The following is a 12768-nucleotide window of genomic DNA, read 5'->3' on the forward strand; positions in this document are numbered from 1 at the left end:
CCACGTACACCATCACACATAGTAGGAGGCAGTTTTATACAATATGTGCCTATGTTTTGCCTGGTCCCATAGAATGAGATCAGGTGTGGAATTTTCTACTTATGGTGATCTATGTGGCTCAATGTTTTAGAGTTAGGAGCATTTTTGGATTTCAAATTTTAAAATCAGATATGCTCAACCTATGTAAATACAAAACCAAAATGTTAAAAATAATCATCTCTGAAAACAAATTAAAAATAATAATAATCATCTCTGAAGTTGGAATTTTGAGTGATTTTTATTACATGTCATTTGCTTATCTCCAGTAAAGATGCTACAATTTAAAAAGTCAGCATGGGTTAGTTACTGAGCAGCGGAATCTAATCATGGTAAATAGTCTCAGTCTCAGTTTTGGGCACACGGTCTTTCCCACTCAAAACAAGGGGATCTGGGCCTGGCAGAGAATAAAGTAGTATCTCCTTAAATGGTAAACAGGGTTCAAACACTATCTTATTCTCACATTTTAATACTCAACATCACTTGCACCTGACAATACTCTTATTTATAGTTAAATTTAATTTAAAGACCTTTTTTGGCTCCATTATTCTATGGAAGCCTCTTTACTTGTGTTGTTACCATCTGCCTAAATCATTTGCATTTTCAGCATTCTCCAGTATGCTGGGTCTCAGCCCACCAGGGAAACCCAGCTTTTTTCAGAGAGGGGAGGGGCTTTTTTGTTGGCAGCTCTCTTGTGTCTGGATCTTGTATTTGAGGTCAAGCATTCCTCCTGCCAGGAACAGCTAAACTGTGCACCCATCCTGTTACCTTGGAGATTGACTCATGTTCAGAATTGGAATTTACTGTTGGATTGGTTACTATAACTTGCTACCCTGTATTTTTCCATTTCTCGCTGGCTCCTTTCCAGTGATCCCAAAGCCTTCTTTATCTCAGCTTGCAGTAACAGCGTCGGGTTTTGGATTCTGCCAGTCTCCTCCTGGGAGCCTTTCCTGACAATAAGTCACTTTGGTAAATTATGAAGATTGTTGACACAATTTCAATAGTAGAGAAAAGGGTAAATTAGGCGGCCTACATGATACAAATACCTTGGACAGGTACTAAATTATTACTATAGACTTTGGTTTAATTTCTGAACTCCACATAAAATTTACATGTTATATTAAGCTGCAAATAACTCTAATGAATGGCTGATTTCTTTGCTAATAGTACAGATTATTATAACAGTGTAAAGCAAATTAGGAATTGCAGAGACCTTTTAATATATTAGAAGGATAATCCTCCATCACTGAAATTTGTCACTTACCTGAATTAAAAATACTTTGATGCTATAGTCTTCTAAATTAGTTGCCGTTATTTGCAAATTTTTCCGGTTTGCTCTTTGAACCTTCATCTGAGCCCAGAGTTTGCTGTTGAGGATCAGCCTCAGACTGCCTTGATTACGCATAACTATAATAGGAAGTCGAATATATCAGATTACAGTTCTTGATTCCTTGGCCTTCCAGGAAACTCGCCATTTTTGAAAACTTGTAGTTGTTTGTCAGACTGTATTTTCACTATTTTAAGTTATAATTTGACTAGATTTTAACTTGGTTTTCAAATCATATTGGGTTTTATTATGCTGAAGAGCTTTCTTTTAGCTATAACTATATTTTTAGCTATAGCTATATTTTTACTATACTATTTTTAAATTGTTAATATTTTAAAGAATATTTTTTCCAGAATTGTTTGTAATGGAGACAACTAAAACAAAAGCTTTAAGCATCCAAAAAGTGGAATTAGAAAACTTGCAGTGTAGCATTTCAAGAGAATGTTATGAATCTGTTAAGAATACTGCAGAAATATAGACTGATGTGCAAAAATAATCATGGACACCATTGAAAAGAAAATATCAGGTTCCAAAGCAACACAAACACCATGAATCACAAATTTCACAAACTACGTATACATATATGTATCCAAAGAACAAGGCCCATAAGAATGGACTCTGTTCAGAAGCTGTCTCTGGAAGATGGACCTTTAAGTGATTTTATTTTTTTTTCTTTTAGTGGATCCACATTTTTTGTTTTGCATGATAAACATATATTACCTACACAATAAAAAGAAAACTTGTTTGAGGGCTTTGTTTCAGTTTTTTGTTTGTTTGTTTCTTTCTTTCTTTCTTTGGGGTTTTTTGGCAGGCAATGGAATTAAACCAGAGTAGAGAACAACTAATACTGCCTTGGGATATTATTTGATTGAGTTATTTAGAAACCTGTTTGCCAGTTACTGCCAGTGAAAACACTGTTCCTATTCTTTTAATCTGAATTCTATTCCTTACCCATTTCTTGAGCCCGATATTTGACACTTTGAAACTTGACAAATATACATGTACCTGAATCTACCTCCTATCTGTATTCTCCTATAAAATTTTGGCCTCTCAAAACTGGCAAACCTACTCACTATGCCTGGCTTTCTGCCTGTGCTCACTTTTAGAGCTGGCCTTCAAACAAAACTCAGTGTGTCCTTTTGGTTGCCAAACATCATGATTTGGATCTGGAATGTCCCCCAAAGGCTCATCTGTTGAAGGCTTGATCCCTAATGCAGCAGTGTTCAGAGGTGGGGCTCTTGGGAAGTGACAGGATCAAAAATGCTCTGGTCTCAGTAAATTAATCCATTCATAAAGCAATAATTTTATATCATTACTGGTAGGTGATAGAAACCCTAGGAGGTGAGAACTTGTTGGAAGAAGTAAATCACTAGGGGCATGGGTATTTTTTATACCCGGCCCCTTCCTCTCTCTTTCCCTCCTGGTCACCATGAGGTTAGGAACTTTCTTCCACCATGCCCTTCTGCTATGATGATGCTCTGTCTCATCTCAGGTCCAAAGCAATGGAGTTGGTTGACCATGGACTGAAACCATGACCCCAAAATAAATCTTTTCTCCTTTAAGTTGTTTATCTTAGGTATTTTGTCACAGCAATGAAAACCTGACACACCGAATCTCTTTGATCTTTCAGTTTGATGTTAGCTTCTGATCATCCCTCTGCTTGCAGGAGTTAATAACCACACACTTATTTCCTTAGAAACTGACCCTCCAGCCCAACTCACATGCCATGTCTGTGATTCCAAGAATAAATTACAGAACAGGTATTTTCTTTTGGAGAAACTTTTCACTTCATAAAATTATTTGCATCATGTTCCTTCTAACAATAATATTACTATTTAGGTGTGTCTGAGGCTCTGTCATAGGTACTTTCCATGCAGTATTCTCACAATCTCTCAAAAAGTCTAGAACTATAATTATCACCATTTTAAATTGATTCAGCTAGGACAGAGAGGTTAAGTAACTTGCCCAAGGTCACCAGCTAGTGAGTGGTGGAGCCAGAGCTGAAACCCAGGCAGTCTGACAGGACAGCCTCCTTGAGATGGGAAGCCCCTGGAGTACACTGGAGAATTTTTGGTCTGATTTATTGGTGTTTTGCAACACATGTCCAGGAAGTGGTGTGTATTTATGTTAGACATTTCACCCTGAGAGATCATGGCTGGCTTTACAAAGTGGTTCCTTACTTAGTCTTGACTGTAATGTTCCACAGTCACTGCTTGCTGTGTCATTCAGTCTCAAAGTTCCTCTGCCCCTTTCAATCCAGGATTGAGTTGTTTTGTTGAATATAAAAAGCTTGCAGTTGATCTAAATGACAATTTAAAAAAATATAAAATATATAAATTTTTTCGAAGTAAGTTATTTCCTATGCTTATAAACTTTTATGTTTGATCTTTTACTGGAATAACCTTCGTTAATGACTTATAAACCACCTTTTGAAATTTGACTTTTACAAGCATGCAATTTTTAAATATAACTTAAAAAAAAAAAACATACAAACTGAGATGGGGAACCCTTGTTCCCCATCTGACAATTTCCACTCCTGCAACAGGTAACCACTATTACATTTTGTTTATCCTTCCAGAAATATCTGTACATATATATGTGCCAATATGTATGTATGTTCCTTTCTTTTTTTCTGTAAATGGTAGACTATCATACATACTTGCTGCTTTCTCACTTAACATGTTTCTATACATACTAATTTTTACACTAACCTTAATATTTGCACTACAGAATGACATTTGAAAGGATTCATGAAACTATTTGAATGCTTAAAAATTTTCAAAGTCAGCATGAGAACTCGGAGAAATATGATGTAATACCATAGAGTGCTTACTATAATTTAGTGATTATCAGTGGATCTTAAACACTCCTGTGTATAAGAATCAGCTAGACAGCTCTGTTCAAAATACAGCACGTCAGGGCCTCACCCCTAGCAATTACTTCAATAAGGATGGAGTTAGTCTAATCCAAGGATTATGTTTTGAGACACACTTATTTAGAGTGAAATCATCTGTAGGTCATGGAGGAAAGGACAGACCTTGAGAGAAAAGTAGAAGGAGAAAGGCAAAGGTAAATTGCTGCCTCCTTAAAAAATGATGAAATTGTGGCACCTGAATACCACTCAACACTCAAATATAATACATTTGTACTGAATATTCACATTTGAATATAAAATTCTGGATTTGTACAAAAACCTAACTTCTTAAAAGGAAAAAAAAGTGTTTTTACCTTAAACTGAAATTGTCTTCTTATGACCATTTAAAAACTTTCAGAGTCAGTAAATACAATTAATTAACCATGTGATAGTAGCACTGATTATAAAAGCAGGCATAAAAAGTATAGAGGAAGGTCTGATGTTATTTTGAGGCAGGATCCTTGGCTATCTTCTTCCTAAGGATCTAATGTGAATGGTTGGTTGTAAACCTAGCAACCCATTTTCCTGAAAATTATACAAACAGATGGAGGAAGATAACAATAAGTTGACTTGAGCTTTGGAAGCCTCTGACATTTATATTTAAGCAATGTAGTCTTCATTAAAACTATATTTCTTTCAACATTTTTTTAAGATTGCCCTGCCAAGGGCAACTTTATTCCATATATGTAAGTGCTACCAGAAAGAGCAATACGAGATATACAGACCTTTAACACATTATGTTCTGCTTCCTCTCCTGTTATAACATCAATTTTCTCCAGCAAGTATTTTCGAGATGGTTGGGAAGAGAAAGCAGCAGCAGATTCAATTAGGGATGTATTGTTAATAGAGTCTGCTCCTAAGAGAAAGTGAGGGGAAGAACCATATAAAAGGTCCCATTTTGTCTGCAGTGAAGGTTCTTGGTTGTTCCTGCTAACACACGTCTCCTTACACGAAGAACAAAAAATCAAACTACTTGCGTTTCTCCTTATTGACTCCCCCATAGCATTAAGTCATACATTTTCTAAAGCTTAATAAGTGTTTTAATCTTTACCAAAATTTTTTTAAATACTAGATTATTGTTTTTTTTAAGTTTTATAGATATTAAACAAGTGACACAAAAAAGAGGGGACAAAGTAATTATATATTTTACAAGTGAATTCTTACTTGAATTTGGAGAGTTGATAGGAAATTTCAGAATAGATTTGAATGTTTTTTGCTTGGAATTTGAATCATTTTCAAGTTGAGGTTGGGTTAGTTTTCGAGTTCCCTAGGTGGGAAAAAGATGTATTATTTAATATTATCTCTATATATTTGCAATTTGTCAAAAAATACTTTTGTTGTACTACTTCACGTGCAAACCCAGTTGCTGTGTTTTTGTTCCAGTTTTCCTGTTGAAGGAACAGGGAACTCTTTGCTATTGTTTCAGGCCTTAGTTTTGATCCTCAAAAAACATAATCTGGTCACCACCAACCTCCTTCACACTGGATCTAGCCTCAGGAACAATGGGGAAAGTTCTAGTGGGATCAAAGAAAATAGCAGTTCCCAAGAAGTGCAACTATCATTTGTATTTTAAGGTATTTCTGTATTCCTAAAATTCACTCTAACTAGGCACTTCATGAAGAAAACCAAAATGTTGTCCAGAGACTCCCCTAGATGTTACAGAACATCTTTATAGAAATAATCAGAACTCTTCCACTAACACAATATTTGGCACAGTCACATTTAAGACTGCATACCCAGGGCTCTAAGCATCTGATATAACCAAAGCCTGTATGAAAAAAGAACAACATTCCACTTATAACCTGTAGAACATGTAAAATTGGAACTCACATTCATATCTCTCTCTTTTTTTTATGAACTCAAGATTCTTTCACATGATTTAATTGGACATTAAGATATTCCCTTAAAGTTGGTAGAGACTGGCATAACTATTTTCATCTTATGAAAATAGAAACTCTGAGTCTGAAAGTTTAATGATTCTCTTTAAAAAGCACATGGTCAACCAACAAGCCAGTAGTGCATCCTGGCCCCCAAAGCACAAGACCACAGGTTTTGTTACAAGACTAGAGGAAAACTACACATTATCTTTGTGGTTCCCCGTTATCCTTAGGCTACTACGAACTAAAAGAGATAGGAAGCTCAAGTACTTTTGTAAGTCAAATTTCAAATTTCTATAAGATATGTGCACAAGTGTTTTCTCAAAACAAACCTCTGTGGTCCCAAGGGTGGTTTGTTTGTGTAGACATCTGTCTGTCTCCTCTTACCAGGTCATAAGTCCCTCTGGGGTACATGACTCTTTTGGCTTTACATAACCACTCGGGCACTTTTTAAACCTCGTTGTACATTAGAATCACTTGACACCTGACCTCACCCACAGAGATTCTGACCTAACTGGTCTGGGATGAGGCCCCAGTATAAGAAATCCTTTAAAAGCTCACCAGATGGTTCTAATACACAGCCAAACTTGAGACTAATGCTTCATGTACCTAGGAACTCAATCCATGACTGGTAAATTGACTTGACTGTTCAAGTTGATCCTGTGAGGATTATAAGGCATCTTAATTGTGTCTGACAGCTCACAGAAGCTGTGACTAATCTAGTGTCAAACTTAGAAATAAATGATACAGAACAAACGTGCCTAAATATATCTCATGGAACTTCACCCTGGAGCTTGGCACATTCTGGTTAATATCCAGAGATGTAGGTCAGCAGCTCTAGGGCTGGTAGATTTGCCCTTCTTCTTGGGAGTGGCAGAGGGTGTTTTTAAACAAAAAGCTACAATGCAGCTATTGGAATTGAGGAGTAAACTGAGGCAGGTCGAGAATAATCAAGGTCTTAAAAATGAATCATCTATGAAAGTGCTAAAAAAAAAACTTGAAATAGGCTGGCATTGTGAGTTTGTCCTTTTAGTAATCTGAGCCTTTATAAAAATTTAAAAATCTTTGCAGCTTCCGTAGGATTTCTGATGTAACCGGAGACCCTAAGACAAGCCAGCTTCCCATCGTCTGTTGCAGACTTGCTTTCTGGATGAAAGCTGGAAAAGGCGTGAAGGTGCGAAGGGCCAGGTGAAATCCCAGGCACTGCTGACCCACAGATTCCACGTCCCTGTTCAATTTCCCACTGCCGATCACGCTCTTAGGAGTCAGCTCTGTAGAGAGCGAAGCAGCAGGTGCACCCAGGGTGACACTCAGTATTAAATAAGGATGATAGCATTAATAGTTAGGGATTTTCACTTGGTAACATATTCCCATAGGCAAGGAATGCCCTATGATATTCCTCACAACCCTACCAAAAATGCTATAATGATGCTTTTTGATGTAAGAGCTTAAAGAGTAGGGTTGTGATTAATAAGAACACACCGTTAAGTGATTTTCAATGCATCTTGTTATAAAAGTGCTATTAAAAATGATATTAAAATATCATTACCAGTTGAGCTTATCTAACTATTACAGATAATTCTGGGATTTCCTCGGGCACCTTTGGTTTAATATGAGTCAAAGAACCATTTAATATATCCCATCAGTCATAATGTTATAATCATGCAGTTCCCTTACTCTGTGGGCTCCTGTCTAGTATTCTAACTAGAACATGCTTCCCAAGAGAATCTTTTCAGTCAAAGCAAGAAAATGTGCCTTTGAACCCAGGAGTTGAAAAGCATGCTCCAATTGAACATTGCTTTTAATTCATTTGTCTTCAGAAATTTGAAATGACATCTCTGTCTGTGGTAGAAATATACACCAAATTCTTACCAAAACTCTTTCCACCATATTTTCTCCAAAGACAAATTCAGAACTGCAGCTTTTAAAAGAACACTTTCCATTTGGTTGACATCTAAGAAAAATAAAGAAGCATTTGCTATTTTAAGTATATGGATGAGCATTTTATACCTTAGCCAGCAAAATAATCTAATGATTTAATAGATGTATATAAAGCATACATATTTTCTGACAACTTCTGTTTATCTGAAGCTAATGAAAAATTACAGAAAAATTGAGGTAGGTTTGTTCAAAGGTAGTTTTCAAAATATTCGCCAGTTGCTACAGCATTGGCACCCACCCACACACGCAATCTGATGCCCTCACCGCACTGGCTGAGAGCTCAGTCAGGAGCGCTGCCCCCTCTTCACTTTTTGCTGTCTGGGCACAGCCTTTCCAATCTCTAATCTGCAGTCTTTTCTGCCCCAAGTGGCCAATGATGCTTTTAACAATCAGAGATCTTCAGGGTCAAAGCAAAGCTGATCTGTCCTGTCCATTACACTTGAGCATGCATTGGTTTAATTTTTTACCACCCAGATTTTTTTTTTTTCTTAATGTTAACAGTATTTTGCACTGGAGATTCCTCAGAAAACTTGGAATGGAACCACCATTTGACCCAGCTCTCCCATTTCTTGTACCCAAAGGACTTAAAATCAGCATACTACAGTGATGCAGCCACATCAATGTTTATAGCAGCTCAATTCACAATATTGAAACTACAGGACTAGGAGTCCTTCAACAGATGAATGCATAAAAAATGTGAGAGATATATACACATACATACACATACAATGGAATATTACTCAGACTTAAAGAAGAATGAAATTATGGCATTTGCTTGTAAATGGATGGAACTGGAGAATATCATCCTAAACAAAATAAGCCAATCCCCAAAAACCAAAAGCCAAATTTTTTCTCTGATATGTGAATGGTAATTCACAATGTGGGCGGGTGGTAGCTAGGAAAGAATAGATTTACTTTAGATTAGGTAGAGGGGATTGAAGGGGGTAGGAAGGATAATAGAATGAATCAGACATTATTACCCTATGTACATATGTAACTGTACGACCGGTCGTATTGTCCATCACGTATAACCAGAAGAATGAGAAATTATACTCCATTATATATGATGTAGCACAGTGCATCCTACTTTGTTTAAAAGTATTTTGCAGAAGCTGGGTGAGGTGACACACCCCTATCATCCTAATTACTTGGGAGGCTGAGACAGGAGAATCCTGAGTTCAAAGCCAGCCTTAGTAACTTAGTGAGACCCTAAGTAATTTAGCCAGACCATCTCAAAATAAAAAAATAAAAAGGACTGGGGATGTGGCTCAGCAGTTAAGTGCCCTTGGTTTAGTGCCTTGTACCAAAAATAAGAAAGTGTTTTGCAGGATGAGAAACTTGAAGACATGCTGCCCTCTCTTTGTAGGCAGATATGCTCAGGATTCCCTCTTGCATCCCCACCATGCACAGTGGGCAATTGCTAGGGCACCCAGATGGAGCCTACTCAAGTAAGTCAATGTGTCCACAGCTGTTTTAATGTTCTCTCTGATCAAACATTGCTTTGTCACAGTGCTGCTGAGAAACAATAACTTTCCATCTTGTAGATTTATACCACTTCTCTTTTTGTCTATACAGTTTATAGCAATAAATAATAGATAATACCAAAAATAATTAAAAAGAGGGGGAAAAGGAATGTTAAGAGAAAGAGGAAGACTAATCTAACAACCAGATAATTAACGCTTAGCTAAAATTTTAGTTGTACGTTTTGAAACATACTCACCCAAGTCAAATAGATAATTAAGACAATCCAATATTAATATGATGATATTTAAATAGCAGAGATATTTTAAAGAATTTTAAACTTGTGTTCTTATAAAATGTCCTTTCAAATGGAAATCTTGGTAATTTTCCCATACAATGTCAGAAAATTATTTCCCATGAATAGTTATAATAATAAAAGAAAGTAAGAATAAAACACTTCTGTTTTGTCATTACAAGTTAGGCCTCCCCAATCCAAAAGTCTGAAATCCCAAATCTTCCAAGATCTGAAACTTTTTGAGCATTGACATAATATCACAAGTGGAAAATTCTGGTGGGCCACAGTCAAAATTATATAAAATATAATTATATAAAATTATATATAAAAATATAATTATATGAAATGATATAATATTATATAAAGTTGCCTTTAGAGTCTATGTTCAAGGTGTATATGAAAAATAAATGAATTTTGTGTTTAGACTTGGGTCTCATCTCCAAGATATTTCAAATATTCCAGAATCAAAAAAAAATCTAAAGTCTGAAGCAATCTTTATCTAATCCCAAACATTTCAGATAAAGTATGCTCAATGAATATTAACTTACGCTACTGATGTTGAACCTAAAAATTGCTGGTTAGTAGAAAGCTGGACTGAAATTCTGGCACTTGGTAAATTTTCACTTACTAAATTGGAGTTCCCTTCAGAAATCTGAAAGAAAAAAAAAATCCATCATAAAGTTCATTAGAATTGCCTTACTATTTATCAGACAAGAAAGTGATAGCTATGTCAAACATGTCGGAAGCTTACTAGCTTACTATGTCCAAGTATTACCCTAAGCCATATATATAATATGTATATAATTATATATGTTATATATTATTATATATTACATATATATAAAATTTATATCATATATATCATTTACTCTTCACAGCAATTCAGTATACTTTGTATTCTAATATTCACATTTTACAGATGAGTAAACTGAGGTAAAGAGCTTAAATAACTTGTCAATACAATAGTTCAGCTAGAAACAGATGGCTGATGGAATAACTCAAATTCCAACTTCTTACTTTGGGTTTCCTTTCTCCTAAGTGTGTGTCTGAGCAAAAAGGAGGATCTTCTTAGAGAAGTTTACAGTGAATGACTTAGACACTTTTAGTTTGAAGAGAGGAGAGAATTCTTATCTGTCTCCCAGGTCCTCCCAATTACACCGTACAGGGAGTTCCCCGCTCTTGCTATCCATGAAGGTGGATCTGGAGTGGATCCTTGGTGTGACCTAAATTGACAAAGTCACACTATCTGTTGACAACTGGGGATGCATAAAATTCCCCCTCCCTTTCCTGACTTCCAGTTCTGGCCCCTTCCCATCTCACTACTGGGATTCTCATATTGGCCAGTGGTCTGCACTAAGACCTACAGGTTCCTGCCCAGTACTCAGTTTTACTACTTAGAACAACCACAAGACTTATTTCAGGGAATAACTCTCCATCTTAAGAGGACAAGTTTAACAAGATTACCAAACACTTTTTTTATGGTCTGTCCTGGGTATTTTTCAAGTTTGGCAGCCTCTTCAACAACAGAACACAGCTCAGGCAGCCCGGGTCCTGGATGCGGGGGTCACAAAACAACCCATGGAGGAAGGCTAGGGATTTAAAGTCAGTTCTGCTGTTGGGGAGTTTCTCACCTTATATTTCGACTTTTCTTTAATCTTGCAGGATACCAAGGCATTGTGCCCAAATGTTTGTCCTACTTTTTCACAGTTTTGAGCTTGATGAGGTGGCTGTAAAATAGCAGGTCTTAGAACATGTTCAGAATGTTTTACAGGACCTTGAAAGAATAGAAGTAAAGGGTCAATGTATTTTTAGTGAAATACTCCTTTCTCCCTATTTTTAACTAGCATAATGCTGTTTTCTAACATCATGATTAAACAAGGGACTAATAATAACTGAAGAAAGTCAAAATAGCCAGTGAACTTCAGGCTACTCACTCTATGCCTAGTTTTTGCCCAAGAAGCATTCATTTTGACATGGGATCTGGATTACCAAATATTTTATCCCTCATGTTTTGTCCCTCTGCCTTACCACCATATAACTCAAAACACATACATATGTATAGAGATGAAAATATTGATGGTAAAATGTAAAATTGCTGAGGTTCTTGACATTGAAGCTACATACCTTGTTCTGCACTGTTCATATCAGAATGTATTTGTACAAGAGTTGATGTCATAAAAACATTGTTTTTCTTCACTGAAAGAAAAGATTAAAATCAAAAAATTAATTCAGATTAAAATTAAGGACATTTAAAAAAATTTAAAATCTGTCAGTTTCTACATTATTGGGGGTTTAAAAGCTTGGTCTGAATTCACCAGTAGGTGTCGCAATTGACACTAACAGGCAGTGCCCAGTAGCAGGTGGGGTCTCCTAAAAATGGGACAGCTGTTTTGCTATGTAATTTTGATTACTCCGAGAAATACAAATGAAAATTAGATAACTGACAGAAAGGGAAATCTTATTTAGAATCATGAAATTGGGTGCTACGGGAATTTCTGCACATTAAAATGTAAGTTGGTAATAAAAGGTGTGTGCATTAATTTATAGCTTTTCCATACAGAATGTTATAAAACTGTTAACAAAGTCTCCCCCTGACACTGTTTACTGAAGATACCTGAAGTGAGAAGCAACCTTGACCATTATCCTTATTTTTCTATGTTGGTAGAGTAAGGCTGTCAGTGGCTGCAAGTTTAGAATTTCTGTACATTTCAAAGGGAGAAATTCTCTTAGTGGTAAATTGCAGAAACAGCAACTGTTGGACATTTGATTAATAGAGATGAAAAAAGAATAAGAATTGCTTCTTCAAAGTATTACAATACATAAATGTTGGGTTAGAATTGCTTCTCTAATTCAAAGTTTAATGATTTTTGTGATCAACAGTGAAGGGGTCATATAACTCTGCTATTTTTCTCATTTC

The 12768-nt window shown here is 36.0% G+C and overlaps 1 protein-coding gene across 3 annotated transcripts in view; it reads right to left on the bottom strand.

Moving 5' to 3' along the window:
• The window catches only part of Ranbp3l (RAN binding protein 3 like), a 54397-nt gene that overhangs the window by 7360 nt on the left and 34269 nt on the right, over positions 1-12768 (bottom strand). For all 3 annotated transcript variants that reach the window (XM_047554688.1, XM_047554687.1, XM_047554689.1), the window contains exons 6-13: positions 11976-12047; positions 11483-11625; positions 10400-10503; positions 8027-8108; positions 5442-5544; positions 5003-5133; positions 3544-3664; positions 1301-1443 (exon numbers count right to left, since the gene is read on the bottom strand). In XM_047554688.1, coding sequence (XP_047410644.1) covers positions 1301-1443; positions 3544-3664; positions 5003-5133; positions 5442-5544; positions 8027-8108; positions 10400-10503; positions 11483-11625; positions 11976-12047 — 899 coding nt within the window. The remainder of the gene's footprint in view (positions 1-1300; positions 1444-3543; positions 3665-5002; positions 5134-5441; positions 5545-8026; positions 8109-10399; positions 10504-11482; positions 11626-11975; positions 12048-12768) is intronic.

This window comes from Sciurus carolinensis, chromosome 6, assembly GCF_902686445.1.
Source record: "Sciurus carolinensis chromosome 6, mSciCar1.2, whole genome shotgun sequence".
Lineage (NCBI taxonomy): Eukaryota > Metazoa > Chordata > Mammalia > Rodentia > Sciuridae > Sciurus > Sciurus carolinensis.